The 23,678-nt window shown below is 54.3% G+C and overlaps 1 protein-coding gene across 1 annotated transcript; it reads right to left on the reverse strand.

Moving 5' to 3' along the window:
• Nucleotides 1–21,896: 21,896 nt before the first annotated feature.
• IL13 (interleukin 13) lies at nt 21,897–23,465 on the reverse strand (the record flags this gene model as incomplete). Its single annotated transcript, XM_080699359.1, has 4 exons — nt 21,897–22,001; nt 22,283–22,387; nt 22,516–22,569; nt 23,334–23,465. 4 exons carry the CDS (start codon nt 23,463–23,465, stop codon nt 21,897–21,899), a joined length of 396 nt encoding a protein of 131 aa, XP_080555485.1.
• Nucleotides 23,466–23,678: the final 213 nt, after the last annotated feature.

Below are 23,678 nucleotides of genomic sequence, written 5' to 3' on the forward strand. Positions count from 1 at the left end.
TCTCTCCGTGAACAGTACCAGCCACCTCCAAAGACGGAGCTGAGGCCCTTAGCTCCCTCCCTCCCTGCCCACAGCCCACCTGCCAGCCCGTCCGTCTGGCTCTATTTTTAGTGACACCACAAGTGTAATGGCTTCCAGGGCGTCCACCCTGTCCCAGCCCCTGTCACCGGTTGCCTGGGCCTCTGCGTAGCCTCCCCACGGGCCATCTCGCTTCTCCACTGACCCCTCCTCAGAAGCCAGAGGAGCCCCGTAAGTCATGGAGTGAGAGTTTCGTCTGAGCCCTGCCGTAACTCTGCAGAGGTTCCCACGCACGTGGGGTGGGATCCACGGCCCCACAGTGGATCTACTGAAGTCTTCCTCACTTTACTGGGATAGCTCCGCGTGGACAAGTGGGGTTCCTTTCCACCCTCGGAGCCTTGCACAGGCCTCTGTCTGTTGGACCTGAGGTCTGAGCCCTCTCCTGATTCAAATATGGGTGCGGAATGAGCTGGGTGTGGTGGCGCATGCTTGGAATCCCAGTTCTGTAGTCTGAGATGGGAGAATGGGGTCACAGGTTCTCGGCCAGCCTCAGCTACTTAGGCCCTCTGAACTTAGCAAGACCTTATTTCAAAATAAAGAATAAAAACTAGGGCTGGCGGTGTAGCAGGGAGGTAGAACGTCCCTGGGTTCAATTCCCAGTACCGCACACACACACACAAATCTGCGCAGAGGACGTCATGACTCCACGGTGACCCTCTCCCTTGGCCCGCTTAGCTTCCTAGCAGGACCTCTACTAGACACCACCAGATGTGTGTTTTCTACCCCCCACCCAGAACATTCCAGGGGGGCAGGGACTCCACCCTGCCTGTCTTCAGTGCTGCCCCTCCGGGCCCACAGCAGTATCTGGCCCTTGCAGAACCTCCACCAGCACCTGGGAGGGCACAGTGAATGAATCGGGGGCCCTGCAACAGCAGGGGTGCACAGAGCGAGCTCGCTTACCAGCGGGGTCACCCCGTGCAGATTCCGGTAGAGCTTCCTCAGCTGCTGGCGCACATCAAGGTCTCGGTGCGCGGCCAGGCACCCCGCCAGCTCCCCGGGCTGATAGGCCAGCCGGAGCACAGCCAGCGCCCGGCAGAGGACCTCCTTCTCCTTCTCCGCTGTGTTCTGCGAAGAGAAGCCGCAGCCATCACACGCTGTCCGCTCCCAACGCCCGCCCCGTCTCTTCTTCCCAGGAAGACTGGGAAGGTGAGTCCGCTCAAGTCTGAATCCATGTTCGAGCTGTTCTGCGAGAGCGCGGGCTGCCGCTCAGACGCGCCACTTCCCTCCGTTGCCTGGAATGCAGCAGCCACTCCCCTGAATGTCTCAAGTTTTCTTCCCTTGGAAGGTTTTTCTAAAGGTTTTGTTTTCTTTCTTCTTTCATTCATTCATCTCTCTCCCGCCCCTCTCTCTGGTACTGGGGATGGAACCCGGGGCATTCTACCTCTGAGCTACACCCCAGCCCTATTTTTAAATTATTATTTATTTATTTACTTATTTATTTATTGTGGTACTGGGATTCCTGGAAACCCTTCTACCTCCAGGCTACACTCCCAGACCTATTTTAGGTTTTTAAATTTGGAAACAGGGTCTCAAGCCAGCAAGGCTGGCTTCAAACCTGCGCGATCCTCCCATCTCGCCTCATTACAAGCGTGCGCCACCACGCCCAGCTATCCTTTATTTTTGAAACAGGGTCTCACTGAGTTGCAGAGGGCCTCACTAAGTAGCTGAGGCGGGCTGTGAACCGTGATCCCCCTGTCTCAGCCTCCCAAATGCTGGGATTACAAGGGTGTGCCACCACGCCTGGCTTTTTTCTCTCTCTTTTGAAACTAGGGGCATTCCACTCTGCACTACCCTCCAGCCCTATTTTACCATCATTTGTTTCTTTTTGTATTTACCATTGAACTCCGGGGCACTCTACCTCTGAGCTACACCTCCAGCCCTACTTTGTTTTGAAACAGAGTCTCACTAAATTGCTGAGGCCACTTTGCACCTGCCGTTCTCCTATCAGTCTCCCTGCGCTGAGATGACCCCCACCATGCCCATTTTTTTTTTTTTTTTGAAACAGTGTCTCACTGTGTTGCAGAGCGCCTTGTTAAACTGTTGGGTCTGGCCAGGAACCTGGGATCCTCCTGTCTCCGCCTCTCTAGTAGGGAGATTACAGCATTCACCCGCACATCCACTTTTATTTTGAAACAGTGTCTCACTGTGCCACAGACGGCCTCACTAAGTTGCTGAAGCTGGCCAGGAACCTGATCCTCCGGTCTCCGCCTCCCACACAGTCGGATAACTGGCAGGGCCACCACGCCCATCTAAGGGTTTTTCTTGATAAAGTCAACGGCCAGGCACAGGGCAGTGGACCATGAAAGCCCCATCCCGAGTCTGTCTGTGGACCGTGTGAGCTCTTCTTCCCGAGCCCGCTGCTCCTGTGAGCTCTTGGTCTGTGAGCTCCTTCCTCCAGGGCTAAGATCAGCTTTCCCTAGACCCCTGACTCGCTTGTTGGAGGAGGGAGCGCCTGCCCCGCGTGCTGGAGTCGCCGTGGCACAGCCCTCACGCAGGCCTCCCAGCGCACTGGAGCAGCACGTGCCGGTCACGGTTAGGTCGGGAGCTCCGGCATTTCCTCAGGCATTGCCTGGGAGACCGGGGAGGCTCCTGGGAGAGGGCACCTTGAGCCGGGCCTTGGGCTGCATTACTATAACAGAGCCTTGGCCCAGAGTGGTACAGAGGGAGAACTCTTGGGAATGCTGGCAGTGCTGCGCTGGGTCCCGCCACATGGCTCCTCTTGGGGACATTGGGCCTTAGATTGGGGATGGAAAAGCAGGGAAACAGCTCTCGTTTGGAACCTGGAAGAGGGATCACGGCTCAGTCTAAACCAAGCCCACGTGTCCTCCCATTTTCCATTGAAGAACACAGGCACAAGGCCCAGACAGTGTTCTGAGCTTTCTTTATTCAGGTCAGATGAAGAAGCCGTCTCTACCCCTGCTAGGACATGGCCCAGGCCCCTGCTACTCAAAGTGTGCTCCACGGGCTGGCAGCACAGACATCAACTGGGAGCTTGTTAGAAATGCAACTCCCACATCAGGCGTGGTAGGCACGCTTGTAATCCCAGTACCTGGGAGGCCGAGACAGGAGGATTGCAGGTGCGCGGCCAGCCTCAGCTACTTAGTGAAGCCCTCTGCAACTTAGTGAGACCCTATTTTAAAATAAAAAACAAAAAATAGGGCTGGGAGTATAGCTCAGAAGAAGAATGCCCCTGGGTTTAATCCCCAGTACTGAACAAAACAAAACAAAACAAAACAAAAACCACACAGCTCACAGACCCAGCCATGGACTTGCGGAGTCTGCATGTGGAGTGACAGGGTCCTGGGGTCACATGAGTGGCGCTCGCGACATCTACCTGTTGACAGTTACCTATTTTTTCCGATTATCAGGGTAATGTACATTTAACTAAAGTGAATCCACTCGCCCTACCAGGCAGAGAGAATGACCATTAATATTTTGGTAAATATCGTCCCAGGTCTTTAAATATATTTTTCCCCAAATAGGGACCAACTGTTGATACTGTTCTGTCCCCGTCACACTTAAACAGAGGTTAAACCCACTGTCCAGGAACGTGGGAGGGACCTGCGCAGAAACCCACTGTGCACCGCCATGACTTCACCCCCTATCGTTGCAGGTCTTCTGCTTCTGTTAACAACATGTCCCCGGAGCCAGGCACGGTGGCGCACACCTCTAACCCGGCACTTGAGAGGCTAACACAGGAGGATGGCAGGTTCCCAGGACAGCGTCTGCAACTTAGCAAGACCATGTTTCAAAATATAAAAAGAGAGAGGGTGCTGGGGGTGTAGCTTGGAGGTAGAAAGCCTCTGGATTCAACTCCCAGTCCAAAAAGGAAAAAAAAAAGTGGCGGCGAGTAAACTTTGAAAAGGTTTCTGGGCATCTCTTAGGTCTAAGACTAAATGCTAGAAGTGCACGTCATAGTTTAAGATTTTTCCCAGAAGATTTAGTAGCATCCCAAGCCTCAGGATCCCAGGCTACACAAGGCCCTGTCCTTTGCCGTCTGGGGCTCGGTGGAAGGGCCCCACGCGCCTGCCCGTGATGCCACAGAGAGAGCGTGAGCTCCGGGAGGCGAGGGCACAGCCCCTTGCTTATTTGCCCACTGAAACCTAGGAGAATTTTCGAAAGCTGGCTTGAACCTGAGAAGTACACTGCAGGCATGCCGGGCCTGGTGGTGCACGCTTGTACTCCCAGTACCGCACGCTTGTCATCCCAATACTTGGGAGGCTGAGACAGGACGATCGCGGGTTCGTGGCCAGCCTCGGCTACTTAGTGAGGCCCTTTGCAACTTAGTGAGACCCTGTTTCAAAATAAAGAATTAAAAAAAAAAATGGGGCTGGCTGGGGATGTAGCTCAGTGGTAGGGATCCATCCCCAGTACCACATGAAAGAAGAAAAAGAATGAAACTGTGGGTTAGTTTTGATCACTAGCTGGCACAGGATGGAGAGAAAGCCCTGCAAAGATATTCTTTGAAGGACTTTCTAAAACTAAGCTAAAACAGGCACCTCAGAGGGGCTGCATCAGGTGGAAAGCTTAAGAGAACGACCTGGCGGGCCTGGTTAGAGGCACCCGATTGTGGTTCCATTGGTTTTGCCCTCAAAGTGGTGCCATGCCACCCCCAGCCTCTTCCTAACCAGACGGCCGGTCTGCCCGTGGCCTGAGGGGGCCTGGCTGTGGCTCAGAGAAAGGGCTTCCATGGCCCAGCGGACCTCGCAGCTCAGAACCCCTCAGGAAGAGACTCAAAGGGCCGCCGAGGCCATGCCGGAGTCTGGTCTGCCCCTCACGTGAGTGGTAGAAATGGCCGCCAGGGCGGTCTCTTCTGTGACGCTGACGGTGGGCTTCTGACTTGGCTCTGGGCTAGCCTCACATTCTAATGGGCTAGCCTCCTGCTCTAACTTGGCTCTGGGCTAACCTCACATTCTAATGGGCTAGCCTCCTGCTCTAACTTGGCTCTGGGCTAACCTCATATTCTAATGGGCTAGCCTCCTGTTCTAACTTGGCCCCGGGCTAGCCTCCCGTTCTTGTTATATATCACTCAGTAGAGGCCAGAGGGTTTTTTTACTTCCGCGCGGGGCTGCCATGATTCCACGCGGGGCCACCATCTTTCCACTAGGCAAAATACGACAGTAGCCCCGTTAGCTCATAGACCCCCTATGTCTAGTAACTCCAGGTACAGGCACAGAATTTGTGGAGTAATCTTAAACTTAGCCAATTACAGAGAATGCTTTCTTTCTTTTTTTGGAAGCAGGGGAAAGGGTGGGCAGCTCTTTTAGTTTCTGGGATTTCTGAACAAAGGGACAACTCAGAGATTAGACAGGTTTAACCAGAGTATTACAGTCTAACTTGGCCCTGGGCTAGCCTCGCAACCTAACATGGCCCTGGGCTAGCCTCGCAACCTAACATGGCCCTGGGCTAGCCAGCCGTTCTAACTTGGCTCTGGGTTAGCCTCTCTTAGGGCTATGAAAACTTAGTCCATTGAGAATGCATTCATTATCTTCAAAACCAAATTTAGCCAACCAGTGCTATTGACAAAAATCCTCTCAAAATGAATACAAACTTCTTAAGGGTTGGTGTGGCAGTCTCTGAAGAAGCATAGGTTTTAGCTCTCTGGTAAGTAGAAAATGCCTCCAACTCTTGGTCTACCAGCAGGCCCTCCGCAGAGCCGGGCAGCTGGCTGGCTTCCCAGTTCACTCCTATGCAGCGCTTCCTGGAAGCTCCAGCTTCCATCCGCACACGCTTTCTAGCAACTGCCAGGCGCAGGATGCTACCCGGCTTGGAGCTACCGGGATTCTTGATCCCCCAAAGAAATAAAATAAATACCCTGGGTTCTGAAAATATATTCTCCTTTGGGAACACAACGAGGTACCTTTTCCTCCCATGTACCACTTTTATGGGTTTTTGAAAAAATATTCTTTCTCTATTTAAAAATATCTTGCCGGGCGTGGTGGCGCACGCTTGTAATCCCCGCGCTTGGGAGGCAGAGACAGGAGGATCGCGCAGGTTCGAAGCCAGCCACACACCCTGGCTTAGGAGACCCTGTTTCCAAATAAAAAAATGTAAAAATAGGTCTGGGAGTGTAGCCCGGAGGTAGAAGGGCTTCCAGGAACCCCAGTACCACCAAAAATAAATAAATAAATAAATAAATAAATAAATAAATAAATAAAAATATCTTTTAAAAAATTGGGCTGGACATGGTGGTGCATGCTTGTAATCCCAGTATTTGGGAGGCTGAGACGGAAGGACCTCAGGTTCGTGGCCAGCCTCAGCTACCTAGTGAGGCCCTCTGCAACTTAGTGAGATCCTATTTCAAAATAAAGAATTAAATAGAGGGCTGAGGATGTAGCTCGGCGGTAGAATGCCCCCAGGTTCACTCTCTAGTACCACAAAAAAATTTCCAGGGATTGGACCCAGGGGCATCCTACCTCTAAACTACACCCCAGCCGTACTTGACTTTTAATTTTGGAGAAGGGTCCCACTAAGTTGCTGAGACGGGCCTCAAGCCTGTAGTCCTCCTGTCCCAGCCAAATACGAGGATTAGAGGCGTGTGCCACCGTTCAGGTTAGAAATATCTTAATACGTAAAAAAGCAGTGCTGAGTCTTTGAGGGAAAGGGGTAATGGAGGATGAGCTGGCGGGCTCCTGGAGGAGCAGAGGCAGCTGGCGTGGAGGAGGGCAGCCCCGCTGGGCTCAGGGCTGGGGAGGCGCGGGCTGATTCTTTCTACCTGCCACTCCTCCTCCGTAATTGTTTCTCTGCAACCAAGCTGTGCATTCCATCACTTACGGCATCCTCCCTGGATCCCAGACCACCTTCACATTCCCCTCAGATGCACGTTCATGTCTTTAAGTGCAGAAACTGAAACTCCAAGATTCGTGAAGACCTGCCAGAGGCCACCCGGAGGCTGAGTGGTGGAGCCAGGCTAAGCCGGTTCAGCTGTGGACCTTGGCGCCCCCTGCGGCTGGCCTCGGGAGAGCCCACCGCACAAACCGGGGCACGCAGGGCTTCTAGCGGATTCCATCTGGGTTGGCAAGACTTGGCAATTTTATAGAGTTACGTTGCTGTACAATTTTATCTCTCCGTAAGTTGCACATATAGAAGCTTTCTATATTCTCCTTCAAAATCTCCTCCTGGAGCCGGGCATGGGGGCGCACGCTTGTCATCCCAGCATTTGGGAGGCTGAGACAGGAGGATCGTAGTTCGCGGCCAGCCTCAGCTACTACTTGGGCCCTTTGCAACTCAGTGAGACCCTGTTTCAATATAACAAATAAACCGGGCGTGGTGGCTCACGCTTGTAATCCCCGCGCTTGGGAGGCTGAGACAGGAGGATCGCACAGGTTCGAAGCCAGCCCCAGCTACTTAGTGAGGCTCTCAGCAACTTAGTGAGACCCTGTTTCCAAATAAAATATAAAATAGATCTGGGAGTATAGCCCGGAGGTAGAAGGCTCCTGGTTTCCATTCCCAGTACCACAAAAAAAGAAAGAAAGAAAGAAAGAAAGAAAGAGGAAAAAAAAGAATATAAAGAATAAAAAATAGGGCTGGGGGTGTAGCTCGGAAGTAGAACGCCCCTGGGTTCCATCCCCAGTACCACAAAAACAAAACAAAACTCCTGTGTCTGAGCCCTGGAATGATCTTTGAGGAAACCAGAGCTTCCTGATAGAGGCCCACAGGAGAGTACTCCTCAGGAGGTCGGGAGTGTGTGGTGTGGCCAGGCCTGGCCCGGCCTGAGCAGCCCCTCCATCCCCCTGGCTGGTTGGGAGGCCCTGGGGTAGAGGCCCTGGACCTTCATTCTCCGTGGTGTGTTTCCATGAAGACAGAAACTGCTCAAAGCTATTGGCAGGCCAGAGCGTGTTTGTGAGAGCAAATGCGCTATCAGCTGTCACATCTCCTCCCACTCCCTGACGTGAGGGCGGGGGCGACACGCGGGCGGCCAGCGCGGGCGGCTCTCCTGGCTCCATCCAGTGCCCAGTGCCCCACGCCGGGCCGGCTGGAGGGACCGTGGCAGGAGAGCCGGCTGAGGCGCGCTGGACGGGCGGCCCCCGTCCCCGAGGGCTGTGGCGGAGCCCGGCCCTGACGAGGCTTCTTCTGTTGCCGTAGGAAGTCTCTTAGACAAAGTGAAAGCGCCATCAACTTGTAATCTCAATATCTGTTTTTGTGAGAGTATTGGGTTTTCAGAAATGCAGGGGCCAGAAAGCTGCTCCCGTTCAACAGGTATCTATTGGGTGCTTCCCACGTGACAGGTAGAGGCAGAGGCCGGCTAAAGCCTAAGGAGGTCTTCCTCCAGCAGATCTCAGGCCCCTTCCGAACCAAGCAAAACCAGCAAGTCCAGCCCAGGCTGAAGGAGGCAGCTCAGAACTCGCATCACCGAAAGCACTGGTGGCCCAGCAGTCAGCACAGGCCTGCCCGCTCTCCACCAAAGAAAGCCGATGGCCCTGCTCTCCCGTTACCCAAGTGCCGGGCGGACCTGGGGACAGCCTCTTACCTGGGGGACGGCGAAGGCGTCTGCCACAGAGAGCTTGAAGCATGGAGTCTTGGCACAGGCGACCACAAGAAAGGAAGAGACAGAGTTAACGTTCGCCTGGACAGAGAGACCCTGGACAGACACCTCTCGCTCCCTCGCGGCCGGAAAACTTGCCGCAGTGCCCCAGACCAGAGCAGCTCTGTGCCAGCTTCGTCCCCTCGCCCAGTGCCATCACCTGGAGAGATGGTGCCGGATAGGGGACTCACCTGTTGCCCTGAGAGTGTGTTCAAAGTTCTAATGATCTCTTCTAAGGTGACATCGCCCCGGTGGGCGAGGTTGGCAGAACATGCTAGGAGCCCCAGGAGAGCGGCGACCAACGGGGGGGCCAGACCCATCAGTAGATCTCTCTTGGCAGTGACGGCGTGAGACAGTTTACCAGGAGAGGCGAACGACGCAATTCTGACAAACATATCGCTATATATAGGTTTAAAATTGCTGAAACCCAGGGAAAATGAGTTTACACTGGAAATTTTCGTTACACCCGATTGTCAGTTCTCGGGGCCAATCAGTACCTCTCTTCCAGGAGAAAAAATGCCTCACAGAAAACAGGTAAAAAATGTTCCTGTGAATTTACACCAATAGGAAAATGAAACCTTTTTTTTTAAATTAACTACAAAGTTTCAGCGTAGGAAATTACACCATAATTTGCTCTTTAGATTAATCTTATCAGCTTGGGGTTGTTGTCGGCTTTATACTTTGCATACAAGGAAGAGGCCTCAGGGGTCCGAATTCGCGTTAGCACCGTCCTCCTGGGGAAAGAGAGAGTAATATCAAGAAACTTTGACTTGCCTGGTATTTCTACCTGGCTTCTTCCAGGTATGGGGGGACCTCGGCAACCCTATTTTGGTGGGAAAGCTGGCCTGGGCTGCTTCTCTGAGTGGAGAGAAAATATTGGGGTGAGACACTCTCCTGTCCAGCAAAGCGCCCTGCTACTCTTGCAGATGGAGGTCTTTGGAGAGGACAGGTAAGGTCAAGTGGGGTCTAGCTGGGGTCCCACCAGCCATTAAGGTCTTTATCAATAAATAAGGTGGCCCTAGGCAAGGGAACAACTGCTTTTTTTGTGTGTGTGTGTGGGTCTGGGGATGGAACCCAGGGGCTTTTTACCTCTGAGCTGCACCCCCACCCCTATTTTTTATTTTTTATTTTGAACCCTGGTCTCACCGAGTTGCAAAGGGCCTCACTAAGTAGCTGAGGCTGCCCAAGAACCGCGATCCTCTGGTCTCAGCCTCCTGAATGCTGGGATGACAAGTGTGGGATTACATGCCCGGCTAGGAATGACTGCTTTGTAAGTGAAACTTAAACACATCCCCAGCTAATTCGAAAAAAAATAGAGAACTACAGTCCTACAGTTTCACTAGTCTGTTCTTCCCACCCCCCAGCACACCCTGTGTTGCTGTTTTTGTTTTGTGCGTGGAATTGAACTCAGGGCTCTCTCTCTCTGAGCTACACCCCCACACCCCTTTTTGTTTTTGTGTTTGTTTTATTTACTTATTTATTAATTTATTTTGTGGTACTGGGGATTGAACCCAGAGTCATTCTACTTATAAGCTACACCCCCAGCCCTATGTTACTTTTTTATTTTGAAACAAGGTCTCACCAAGCCACAAAGGGGGTCCCTGCTGTGTTACCGAGGCTGCCTGTGAACCTGCGATCTTCCTGCTTCAGCCTCCCAAACACTGCAATGACAGGTGCGCCCCCCTCAGCCTGGATGTGTATTTTGAACAGCTCCCCAACCTTTCCTCTCCTTCCCAGTGACCGCCAGTCTACGCTTGCTTTATTTATTTATTTATTTATTTATTTATTTATTTATTGCCTGCGGTACTGGGGATGAAACCCAGAGACGTTCTACCTCCAAGCTACACCCCCTGCCCTATTTGTTTATTCTTTACTTTGAAACAGGATCTCACTAAGTTGCAAAGGGCCTCACTAAGTAGCTGAGGCTGTCCCCGAACCCTGATCCTCTGGTCTCAGCCTCCCGAATGCTGAGATCACAAGCGCGCGCCACCACGCCGGCTCTACTCTATTTACCTCTGTGACAGGTTAAGGCTGCAGTCCCCCACAGACCACCCTCCATTCAGACACCAGCTGCAGATGCAGGGATCCCTGTCCCCTCACTCTGATCAGCTGGCTACTAATGTAGGGCTCCCGCTACCCCCTTGGGTGCACTAATTCGCCAGAATGACTCATAGGAGTCAGGGAAGTACAGATGGCCTCAGTTTTATTGTAGGACAAAGATATACAGGAGAACCGGCCAAGTGAGAGCCGGGGCGGGGGCCTCACACTCAGAGCCTCCGTTCTCTCCCCCCCAGTAAATCAGTGCCACCTTCTCAGCACCTCCGTGTGTGACAAAATGCAGAAGATTTCCCCACCGGGGCGGCCCCTGGGCGCTGGTGTTCAGGTCTCCTGTGGGCCTGGTTGATGGGACCAGGGGCCACTTGGTGGACCCGACCTCCCGCTCTCCTCCCCCACCCAGAGCCAGGACAGTCTCCAAAAGGAAGGAAGGGAGGGAGGGAGGAAGGAAGGAAGGAAGGGAGGAAGGAAGGAAGTTCCAAGGATTTAGGGGTTACCTTCCAGGCTCTGACAATGACCCAATTCTTTATTCCCTGGGTTTTTAGCCATTGGACCAAGAGCTGGGCCAAGACCACCCCTGGCTGCAGGAAGAGCTGGCTCTCGACATAGCCGGAGCCTGGGTAAAGAGTGAGCCAGGGCTCCCTCCAGGACAGGCAGAGGTCAGCTCCAGGAGGCTGTGAGCAGCTGCCTAGAGCTGTGGGAGCAGGTGAGGGAGGGAGGCTGCAGGGGCAGCTGGTCCTGGAGCCTAGAGAGGCCACAGATGGGCCCTGCGTGTGTTCCGGTGTTCTCACCGGCACCGCCAAGGCCAGACCTTGACTTCCCCATGAGCCAAGATGGTCAGTCAGAAATGTTCCACGGAAGCCGGGCGTGGCGGCGCTGGCTTGTGAGCCCAGCAGTCGGGAGGCTGAGATAGGAGGATCGCAGGTCCAAGGACAGCGTGGGGAGGCAGTGAGATTCTCATCAACCTAGAGACATTGTTTCCAAATAAAAACAAAATAGGACTGGGCATATAGCTCAGAGATAGGATGCCCCTGGCTTCCATTCCCAGTACCAAAGAAAAAGAAGAAAGAAGAAAGAAAGAAAGAAAGGAAGGAAGGAAGGAAGGAAGGAAGAAAGAAAGAAAGAAAGAAAGAAAGAGAAATGTAACATGGAGACCTTCAGCCCAGGAGCAGAATACTGCCTGTTCGACTTGTTTCAGTGACTGAATGAGGCTGGAGAGGATGAACTTTCCGGAACATCAAAAAATGACCGGAAGGAGCCGGGCGTGGTAGGCACGCTTGTAATCCCAGCATTTGGGAGGCTGAGACCAGAGGATCGCGGTTTGTGGACAGCCTCAGCTACTACTTAGTGAGGCCCTCTGCAACTCAGTGAGACCCGGTTTCAAAATAAAGAATAAAAAATAGGGCAGGGGGTGTAGCTCGGAGGTTGAATACCCCTGGGTTCCATCCCCAGACCCGCAAAAAAAAAAAAAAAAAAAAAAAAGGAAAATGACCAGAAGGTTCCCTCAAAGGCTGGGAGCAGAAGCTGGGCATCCTGGTAGCTGTGGGTGCAGCTGGCCAGGCCGCGGCTGGTGAAGGTGTGTGTACTGTTGGAGACAAAGGGAGAGAGGCGGCCACTGTGAGGGAACCCCGGCAGTCTACCTGAGCTGCGCCCCAGGTCTTTTTATTCTTTATTTTTATTTTTTTTTCAGGTCTGGGGGTGAAACCTAGGGGCATTTGACCTCTGAGCTACACCCCCAGCCCTATTTTTTATTCTTTATTTTGAAACTGGGTCTCACTGAGTTGCAGAGGGCCTCACTAAGTAGCTGAGGCTGTCCGCGAACCGCGATCCTCCGGTCTCAGCCTCCGGAATGCTGGGATTACAAGCGTGCGCCACTGCGCTGGGCTCTTTTTTGTTTGTTTGTTTGTTTTGAAGCTCTCAGTTGCTGAGGCTCCTGTCTCAGCCTCCCAAGTGCTGGGATTACAGGCACGGGGCACCCGCCCGCCTGCTCTGTTAAGGGGTTTAAGTACAGCTTTGTGCTGTCCACGGTGAGTGTCAGCTACGTAAACAGCATCATTATTTACTTACTTACTTACTCTTCTTTTTGGTGATACTAGGAATTGAACCCAGGGGCATTCCACCTCCAAGCTAGACCCCCTAGTCCTGTTTTATTTTTTATTTTGAAATGGCATCTCACTATGTTTCTGGGGGCCTCGTTAAGTTGCTGAGGCTGGCCTGAACCTGTGATCCTCTTGCCTCAGCCTCCCAAGGGCTGACTGGGATTACGGGTGTGTGCCAGCCAGCATTATTTATTATTATTATTATTATTATTGCTTGTATCAGTCCTACTTCGGGCCCACTGGGTAGCTGTGGTCAGGGACGGCCCTGGAGGCCTTACCAGGTGGACGTCCCCTGTGTCTCCTGGTGTGTCTCCTCCTCGGTCTTTGGGGCCCTCTCCTTGTTTCTGGTGAGTTGTGGTTGCCACACCACAGCCCTCAGGCTGGATTCATGGCAGGAAACGGGCACTGCCATGGGTATTTAGGAAAGGACTCAACTCAGGGAGGCGGTGCTCACGGCAGAGTTGGCAGGGCTCAGGAGCAGGCTCTGCGCTGGGCCCGCACGTTGAGGGGCCGACCTACTGCCTTTGAGGTCGTGTCAGGGCACCCCACCCCCAGGGCTGCAACACAGGGACACCCCCCAGCAGCTCCCAGCACCCCCAAAACTGCTCCTGAGAAAACTACACCTCTCACAGCCCAAAGGAACAGGAGGATGGCGGTGGCCTCCCTTCTGGTCCACAGCTCAGAGGAAACGCCTGCTCACATCCCGGCCTGCACTCTAGGGGAGTCTGGGAGCAGCCACTGAGGGTGGGGCTGCAGCATGTGGAGGGAGAGGGGACATAGTCGTCGACCAGTAGGGAATATTGACCCAAGAACAGGGGTTGACCAGTAGAGATAGTAGGCTGGCGGCTACCAGCCAGATCCTGTGCTCCAGGAGAGAGGCTGGCATGGCAGGGCGGGCGTGGGAAGGAGACTGGATCTGAGTCTCTTGGTGGGAGTCTCACGTCAAAGTTAAGACCTGGAACCAACCGACCTGGCGCGCTGTGACTCCGCTTCCGGCTCTGTGGCCTTGGACGAGTGAGCCGCCCACGTCCTGTGCAGGCCGCTGATGATGGGGTGTGGGAGACTGCAGGAGGCAGGAGGGAAGTGTCTGTGGTGCCTGGCACCGAGTGGGCCCTCAAAAAGCCAGTGGCGGCACATGCCGGGAACCCCAGTACTAGGGAGGCTGAGACAGGAGGATCGCAGGTTTGAGGACAGCCTCAGAAATTTAGCAACTCAGTGAGACCCTGTTACAAAATAAAAGATAAAAAGGATATGGCTTGGAGGTGGAATGCCCCTGAATTCAATCCCTAGCACTGACAAGGAAGGAAAGAAGGAAGGAAGGAAGGAAGGAAGGAAGGGGAGGAAGGGAGGAGAGAGAGGCAGGCAGGCTAGCTGTCATCCTTTTAGACGCTGCTCTTGGGGCTGCTCTTGGAGCTGGCTGAATCTGAGGTGAGGAAAAGTGGGGAGCCCCAAGGCCCTGGGTTTTCAGGGAACTGCCCGTCACAGAGATTGTGGCTTGAGGGGCAGCATGTGGGAATGACCAATCAAGGGAGTGAGCTGGGAGGGGAACCTGTAAACACAGGGTGGCTAGTGGCGGGGAAGAAGGTTCTGCCTGGGGACAAGGGAAGAGGTCACAGGAAATGGCCCAGCGCTGCGGCGACCTGGGCATCGGGACACGGAGGGGCACTGGGGCACGAAGACCTCAGGAGGGAGAAGCCAGTGGCCAGCGGGTCAGATGCTCTTCCAGGAGCGGCGGACAGGGGTGTTGAGAAGCAGTGGTATCAGTGAGCTGGCTTTTGAGTGCAGCGAGGACAGGAACCAGACAAAAGGGAGCCCATGGTGTGGCCAGGTGGCCCTCAGGTGCAGGCCGCCAGGGGGCCGAGGCTGCTCAAGAGTCGTGTTCTGGGAGCGCGAGTGTCCCCAGCTCAGTGCAGCCGACTCCATCCTGCAGAGGCTCACCCATGCCCCCGCCCCCTCCAAACACCACTGGGGGTGGTGGCGGGGAGGGAGAGAGGAGGCACAACCGGCCATCAGTTGCTAACTGTAAGGTTTGTAAATGTTGGCACGTTTCTATATTAAAAGATTTTAAGTTGGGCATGATGGCACACACTTGTAACCCCAGTACTTGGGAGGCTGAGACAGGAGGATCGCAGGTTCGCGGCTAGCCTCAGTTACTTAGTGACCACCTCTGAAACTTAGGAAGATCCTGTTCCCAAATAAAAATAAAATAGGGCTGGGAGTGCAGTTCAGTGGCAGAATTCTCCTGGGTTCCATCCCCAGTAACTAACACACACACACACACACACACACACACACACACACACACACGATTTAAAGCCTTACAAGGGACAGGAGGTGTAGCTCAGTGGTAGCACACAGCCCGAGGTACAATCCCCAGTACTTTGAAAACAAAACAACAGCAGTAAAACTTACATGAATAGCACATTTCAATATAGTTAATAATTATTAACATAGAACGTGCACATTTACATCTATGTATTTATAGCTATGCTTCATGTTACATATATTTGTGTGAGTTCACATATTTATGTTTTACATCATCTATACCTATGTATCACACACGTGTGCACACGCCTCTCCAGGATGTGGCCATCTTCGCACCCCTCGGCTGCCACCTCCACCATGGCTTCCCGCTGGGATTCCTCCCTGAGGCCGCTCCCTCCTCCTCCTGTCCCCATCCTGTGTCTGCCCCACAGTGCTCCCTACCCACAGCAACCACAGCGGGTCTGTCAAAACCCAAGTCAGAGCCAGGCGTGGTGTGCACTTGTGGGCGGCTGAGACAGGAGGACCGCAGGTTCACGGCCAGCCTCAGCTACTTGGTGAGTGTAACGTTGAAATTGAGGTGGAGGTCACGAAGGAGGCAAACACCAGCCAGGTTATTAAAAACTGCTGCTTTAATCAAACCCAGCGCCTTCAGGGAATCTGCTGGGTGTGGGGGAAGGGACCAACGAGCCACACGTGGTCCGGAGAGACCCGCATGGTCCCAGTTGGCCGACAGAATCACGTGGCAAGAGGGAAGCACCGACATTTTAAGTGGGGGGGGGTTTGGGGGGGCAGCAGTGTGGGAATGTCGGTTCTCTCACAACATCCGTACTCTCGTGACCTCTTGAGCCAGCCTCGCGATGCCTGGAGTCTCGAGGCACCTGGATTCTCCCGATATCTCCGCTTCTGGCTTCCGGGGTTCTGCCTCCTGTCCCTGCTGCGGGGTCCCATGGGAGAAGGGAGGGACCCGACCTATCAGTGAGGCCTCAGCTACTTAGTGAGACCCTGTTTCATAATATAGAATAAAAAAATAGGGCTAGGATTGCAGCTCAGGTTTAATCCCCAGTACCTTAAAAAAAAAATCCCAAGTCAGACTTCACGTGGAGAGAGGCTGAGACAGGAGGATCGCAGGTGTCAGGCCAGCCTGTGGTAACTTAGTGAGACCCTGTTTGAATATAAAAATAAAAAAAGGCTGGGCATGTAGCTTGGAGGACGAAGCCCGCTGGGCTCATCCCCGAGCCTCCCCACTGCACATGCACACAGAAGCCTGCGTCAGACAACACCCCGGCCTAGGAGGCCTGGCGGGTCTTCCCCTCCCTCCCAGCCTCCACTCAGCCTCGCTGGCCTCCCCGGGCCTAAAGGGCTTCCCCGGCCAGCTCTGGCTGTGGCCCTCTCCCTGGAGCCTCCTCTCCCCCTTGCTCGGAACCTCTGTCCTCACTGACCGGGGAGAGGAGGGTCTCTCGGGACGATCTCTTGGCCGTCCTGTAGAGCAGCCCACGCGGCCTTGTCTCCTCGCGGCGCCCGGGCCACCCAACGCACCATGCCCCTTCTGCAACTTGCTTGCTGGCTGTGGATGCACCTAGAACGCCGTCCCACACGATCTGAGCCCCGGTCGATTCTCGTTGACTCACTGGATGGAGCTCCAGGCCACAGGGGCAGCTGAGACCCGGCCCAAGCAACGGCGGAGGAGTCACGGACACGGTGGGACTTGGAGCCAGGGCTGCACCTTCTGCCTGCACCCCTGGGAGGAAGGGCCCCTGAAATAGACGCAGGAGGACCTGTGGGAAGGCACAGGGAGCCGGGGCAGGCTGGGCATGGCGTGGACCCAAAGCCGCGCAGGCTGCTGTCACCTCTTCCCCTTGAGAAGCAGGTGGAATGCTTCCCCAGGAGAGGGAGAAGTTGGAGCACAGGAACTCTCATTTGTCCCTATCCTATTTTACTTTATTTTATTTTATTTTCTGCAGTACTGTGGATGGAACCCAGAGGTATTCTACCTCCAAACTGCACCCCCAGCCCTATTTTTTATTCTTTCTATTGAAACAGGGTCTCACTGAGTTGCAAAGGGCCTCACTAAAGAGCTGAGGCTGGCCTTGAACCTGTGATCCTCCTATCTCAGCCTCCCAAATACTGGGATTACAAGCGTGTGCCACCATGGCTGGTTCTTTTCACTTTTAAATTTGTTTTTCCATCCAGGAGTGGTGTTGCATGCTTGTAATCCCAGGCCTTTGGTATTTGGACTTTGATAACAGGAGGATCGCAGGTTCGATGACAGCCTTAGCAAGTAGTGAGGCTCTTATCAACCTACTGAGACCCAATTTCAAAATAAAAATAAAATAGGGCTAGGGTATAGCCCTATAGGAGGTAGGCTGCTTCTGGATTCAATCCCTAGTACCACATGAAAAAAAAATTGTTTTTCCCCCCATTGGGAAATAAGTCTATGTTTCTTAGAGGACACCTGGGATACTGCAGTTAGAGAAAGAAATGTAAGTAAAGGAGAAATTGCTTTTTATTTTCTCTTTCTTTTTTTTCCTTTCAATACTGGGGATGGAACCCAGGGGCATTCTACCTCCAAGCTACACCCCCCCCCCCAGCCCTATTTTATTCTTTATTTAGAAACAGGGTCTCACTGAGTTGCAGAGGGCCTCACTAAGTAGCCGAGGCTGGCCCTGAACCTGTCATCTTCCTGTCTCAGCCTCCCAAGTACTGGGATTCCAAGTGTGCATCACCACGCCCGGCTCAGAAATTGCTTTTACTAATGTGGCGGCTGTCCATCTCCCGGGTTGTGCAAGGGGTCAGAGGCCAAAGGTCCGCAGGGAAGACGCGGCCGGCTTGGGCTTCGGCAAGCACACGCAGCCCTGTCCATGGCCGAGCTGATGACAGTTGCTATATTTAATTTTGCAGCCTGCGTCGCCTTTGACCACAGGACAGCAGCCCAGGCAGCGCAGGGGCTGGGGGCGTTTCTGAGCGATGGTGGAGAAGTCACTTTCCACCAGAGAAGGCACCCTAGGGGGAGAGCGCGCAACAGAAAGTGAGGTCGTAGGTAGAATCGCTTCTGGGATTTCGAACAGCGTCGTCATGGGGCCCTCCCTCGCTGCCGAGAAATCAGTTGATCTGGAAATTTCGTTGCAAACCCAGTTGCCCTGTTGCCTTTGGGTGGAGCTGAGAACTGAAGGACAGTAACTGGAACGAGCCTCGCAGGCTTTCTTTTGTAGAATTAAGTGAGGGCCGCGTGTGGGAGAGTATTCGAGGACACAGCCCCTGGTAGGTAGCGGACAGCCTGGGCCTCCAGGAACTGCCTGGGCCTCTGGGAGCCGGCACCTCTGGCCTTAGAAGAGAGGGAGGGAGCCGGGCGAGGTGGCGCACGCTTGTCATCCCAGCATTCTGGAGGCTGAGACAGGAGGATCGCGGTTCCTGGACAGCCTCAGCTACTTAGCGAGGCCCTCCGCAACTTAGCGAGACCCAGTTTCAAAATAAAGAATAAAAAATAGGGCTGGGAGTGTAGCTCGAAGATAGAACGCCTCTGGGTTCCTTCCCCACACAGGGGGGAGGGGCAGAGAGAGGGAGAGAAAGAGAGGGGACTGGGCTTGGTTTTGAGAAAACCGACCAGCTGGCTAATTGGTCATCACAAAGAATGTGCTAAGCTCCTGCTTCAGGCAGCTCCTCCTCAGCTCCTCCAGGTCCTGAGCAGTCAGGCCTGGCCTCAGAGAAAGCCCCGAGGTGACTGGCACTGTTCTGACACCTCATCTGAGCCCCAAACAGAGGTGTTTGGTGGAGTTCACTAGAAACTGGCTCCTGTCTCAGTCGTCACTTGGGCCCAGCCTCTCTTCCAGTGAAACCTCCCAGGCCGGTTCCGGTGCGAGGGCGCCCCGCCCAGGGCCAGCCTCTGCCTCCCACTCACACTCGCGCTTAGACCTCCTCAAGCCCCTCTCCTGACCGACCTCAGAGGTGTGTGCGTGCGTGTGGGTGTGTGTGCGTGCGTGTGAGTGTGCATGCATGCACGCTAGCTCTCCACACAGTGCTGGGGACCACAGGTCCCCCTACTTGGAGGACGGTCTCAGCTCCCAAAGGGCGGGAGTGGCCACGGGGCTGGGAACATGGCGCGCTGTGGACCCCTAGTGGCGGGCCCGGCACTGCCTCATCTGGGCCAGGCCCCGCGCCAGGTGATATATATATATTTTTTTTTGGCGGTACTGGGGATGGAACCTGGGGCATTCTACTTCCAAGCTACATCCCCTGCCTTATTTTTCAGTCTTTTTTATTTTTGAAACAGGGTCTCACTGAGTTGCAAAGGGCCTAAGTAGCTGAGGCTGGCCGCGAACCGCCATCCAACCCTGGAATGCTGGGATTACAAGCATGCGCCACCATGCCCGGCCCCAGGCGATATTCTTGAGGGACCCCATGCAACTTCACTGGAAGACTTTCCATCTTTTTTTTTTAACGGTCAAGCCAGTCCCTTGGTCACAGAGAAAACACAGGTCAAAATGCTGCCTCAGAGGGAGGCTGTGGGAATGAGGCGGGGCTAAGTGAATGAAGGGCAGGCAGGCCTCTGCCGTCTGTACCCCATTACGATGTATGGCTACAACGCACCAGGAAAAAGATAAAATGCTGCCTCTGGGCAAGGTGTGATTGTGCACGCCTGTAACCCCAGGACTTGGGAGGCTGAGGTAGAAGGATTGCAGGCTGGAGGCCAGCCAAAGCAACTTACTAAGACCCTGCTTCAAAATAAAAAGTGAAGCCGGGCGTGGTGGCGCACGCTTGTCATCCCAGCATTTGGGAGGCTGAGGCTGGAGGATCGTGGTTCGCGGACGGCCTCAGCTACTTAGTGAAGCCCTTCGAAACTTAGTGAGACCCTGTTTCAAAGTAAAGAATAAAAAATAGGGCAGGGGGTGTAGCTCGAAGGTCAAATGCCCCTGGATTCCATCCCCAGAACTGCTAAATAAATAAAGAAAGAAAGAATTAAAAATGAGAAGGGTTGGGATTGTAGCTCAGTGGAAGAATGTCCCTGGGTCAGGTACCTGCTCACACACACCTGCATAGACATGATGTGCTCCTAGGAAATTGATAGCTACGTTCCTTTTTTAATTTCTTATTTATTTGTTTGTTTGTGGATGTGTTTATTATGGCAGAAGGGATTGAACCCAGGGGCATTCCACCTCTGAGCTACATGCCAACCATCATTTATTTATTTATTTAAGTAATGGAGAGTGTTGAACCCAGGGGCATTCCACCTCTGAGCTACATCCCAGCCATCATTTATTTATTTAAGTAATGGAGAGTGTTGAATTCAGGGGCATTCTACCTCTTGAGCTACACCCTCCATCTTTATTATTATTATTATTATTATTATTATTATTAATTATTTTTGTGTGTGGCGCTGGGGGTGGAACCCAGAGGCTTTCTACCTCCGGGCTATACTCCCAGACCTATTTTGTATTTTATTTGGAAACAGGGTCTCACTAAGTTGCTGAGAGCCTCACTCAGTAGCTGAGGCTGGCTTCCAATCTGCGTGATCCTCCTGTCTCAGCCTCCCAAGCACTGGGATTACAAGCATGTGCCACCACTCCTGGTTTTTATATTTATTTGTTTGTTTATTTATTTATTTATTTACTTATTTATTGTGGTATTGGGGTTGAACCCAGGGGCATTCTACCTCCGAGCTATATCCCTAGCCCTATTTTTAATCTTTATTTTGAAATAAGGTCCTCACTACATTGCAGAGGGCCTCACTAAGTAGCTGAGGCTGGCCATGAACCTGCAACCCTCCTGTCTCAGCCTCCTGAGTACTGGGGTTACAAGCATGTGCCACCACACCTGGCTTTTATTTTTATTTTGCAAAAGGGTCTCGCTAGGTTGATGAGATTTTCACTAGTTGCTGAGACTGGCCATGAACCTGCACTCCTCCTATGTCAGCCTCCCCAGTACTGGAATTACAGGTGTGTGCCAACATGCCCAGCTTCCATTTAAAAAACAAAAAATTATTACTTTTCCATAAATATCCTTCTGGTCTTAAAATCTTGGCCTCTGGACGAAGAGGGATGCTGGGCCTGGCCCCTCAGTCCCGCCTCCCACACCACCCGCCTCCCGCAGAGCTCCTCAGTGTTCTGAAACCACAGACAAGCGCCCCCAAGACCAAAATAAGCAGCAAAGCAGTCAGGTCTGTCACATCTTTATTTGTGGTTTCCAGGCTGACAGTCCACGTACAGCTCGTTCAGTGACCCCTCTGTCCCCCCCAGTCCACACACGCACCACCCTCGGCCTTGCAAAGCCGCATCGCCATGTAGTATTAATTCTTTGCTAACATATTTAATACTTAACATTAAATACAAGAACAAAATAATAAATTACTCCTTGGCTGAGGTCTGGCTGCTGGCTGGCAGACAGGAGCGCTGCTCTGGCCCCCTCTCCAGCCCCCATGAGGTAGCAGAATTGTATGCACGGTACTTGTTACCAGGGACCCCCACACGCTGCTTTATGCTGGGCCCCAAGCCCGGGGCCCTCGGGCAGCAACAGTCTCCCACCCCAACACCGACAAACACGCGTTTAAATAACACACAAAATAAATAAAACCAGGAAGAAAAGTGCCTGAGCCACTGGGCCTCCGCTGTGTCTGTGTGAAGCCAGACTGGGGCTACAGTGTGCTCTAGGGGAGGAGTGGATGGCGGTGTCCTCCACCCCGCTCCCCAGGCTCAGAGCCCTGGGCAGGGGAACAGGCCAAGCCCCGGGCACCCGGGCAGGGGCCACAGGCTGGGGTCTAAGGAAAGAGGATCGTATCCCTCCCTCCCCTTTGCCCACGTCCCAAGAAATATCTGAAATCGGAGAGAAAAACGGATCTGACACATAAATAACGGGGCCCCATCTCCACAAGCCCTGCCCGCGTCTCAGTTGAACTTTCCAGCGCGAAAGTTGCGCTTCAAACGTCCACGCAGGTCCTTCACGAACTCGCCCACCTCGATCTTGGTGTCCGGGACGGGCAAGGTGGAGTTCTGCCCCAAGACAAAGAAGCCACCTGTGAGCCGGGCGCGCGGGCAGGCGGGACGCCAGCACCCCAGGGGCTTTCCAGACAGTCTCCTTGAAGCCTCAAAAAAGTCCCCATGAGGTGGGTGCTGGCGGTACCCATACTCAAGGCTCAGCTGGGAGACTGGGGCCCTCTAGCCTGGCTCCTGTAAATCCCAAAGACAGCGGCCGGCCCCTGGGTGGACACAGCTCAGCTGTGCAGCCTCGCTGCCCTGGGGTCCCGGGGGCTGAGGGGGAGGGGTGGGCTTACCCCGGGCGAGGCCTTGTGTGGGCAGAGCCCGCTCAGCATCCTCTGGGTCTTCCGGATGGCGCTGCAGCTAGACACGTTGACGAGGGACTCCAGGGCGGCGCAGTACTGTAGGGAGGAGGCCCCTCAGTGCGTGGCCAGGAAGAGGGTGGGGAAGGGCCGGGGAGGAGGGAGGGAGGGCCTCTCCTGGAGCACCGCAGCCACCTGCCCCTGGTGGCAGCGGCCAGGGTCCTTACCACGTCGGCCGTCAGATTGACTTTCCACACCATGGAGCCATTGCAGAGGGGGGCCTGAGGGAGCAGAAGCACCGCAAGCTTAGCGCGCCAGGCCCACGACCCGGTGCAGCACAGACCCAGCGCGCCAGGGCCCATGACCCGGTGCAGCACAGACCCAGGCCTGCCGCCCTGGCGTGCCTGAGTCAGAGCCTGCTCTGCCTGCAGTTGGGGGCCATCACATAGGGGCCTGGAACTGAGAAAAACTGAATAACACACCTGGTGAGGGGCGTGCCCTGGTTAAAGGGGGCCTGGCTGAGGGGCGCCCGGCCTGCCGTTGACCACCACAGATAAGAGGAAGGCGGTGCCGCCGGGTAGAGCAGGCCCTGAGTTTTCCGCAGGGTCACTGCACCAGGAGCAGGTGTGAACCTGGCCCCTGTCAGGTAACCTCACCGAACCTTGGCGAAACGGGATGCACCCGGCGCTGGCCGGCTGGTCCCCTCGAGGGGAGGAGCCCCCTGGACGGTGGATCGTCCTGTGCTTGCTCCACTGCTTGAAGCCCGGCTGGCAGTGCCAAGCGCTCCCAGGAGGGTCCTAACCCTTTCCTGTTTTCTTCTGTTGGGAATGGCTGAGCTGGGGCTGGCGTAGGGCCAGGCCAGGGGAGCGGGGCCTGGGGGCCTGAGAGCCTCTTTCAGAGGTCCATCCAGGTCGCTGCTCCCCAGCCTGGTCCCTTCTTCTTCTTGGTGGTCCTGGCCCCCGGGCCGAGGGGTGTCTTCCAAGCCCCCAGGCGTCCAGGCCGCCGCTCCCTGCCTCTCCCTGAGAGGGTGGGCGGCAGCACGCACCTTCTGGTCCTGCGTGATGTTCACCAGCTCCTCGATGAGCTCCCTGAGGGCCGTGGAGGGAGGCACCGGGCCCGGGGCGCCCAGGCCACCGAGGCAGGCGAGGGTGAGAAGCAGCGTCAACCAGAGCGCCATGAGCCCGGAGCCGGCCCAGGACTGACGGACGGTGGAGGGGCCGGTGGCGAGTTGTCAGCCCAGCGGCTTTGTGGCCTGCGCCTCGGGCAGCAGCTTTTATAGGCCCAAGCGGTGACGCCTCACGTCCTGGTCCCCCTGCGAAGGGCACTATCTACAAACCACATCTTTACTCATCTTGATTTTACTTTGTGGAAAACCCAGCATTGTCTGAAG

Source organism: Muscardinus avellanarius (assembly GCF_963383645.1).
Source record: "Muscardinus avellanarius genome assembly, chromosome: 7".
Classification (NCBI taxonomy): domain Eukaryota; kingdom Metazoa; phylum Chordata; class Mammalia; order Rodentia; family Gliridae; genus Muscardinus; species Muscardinus avellanarius.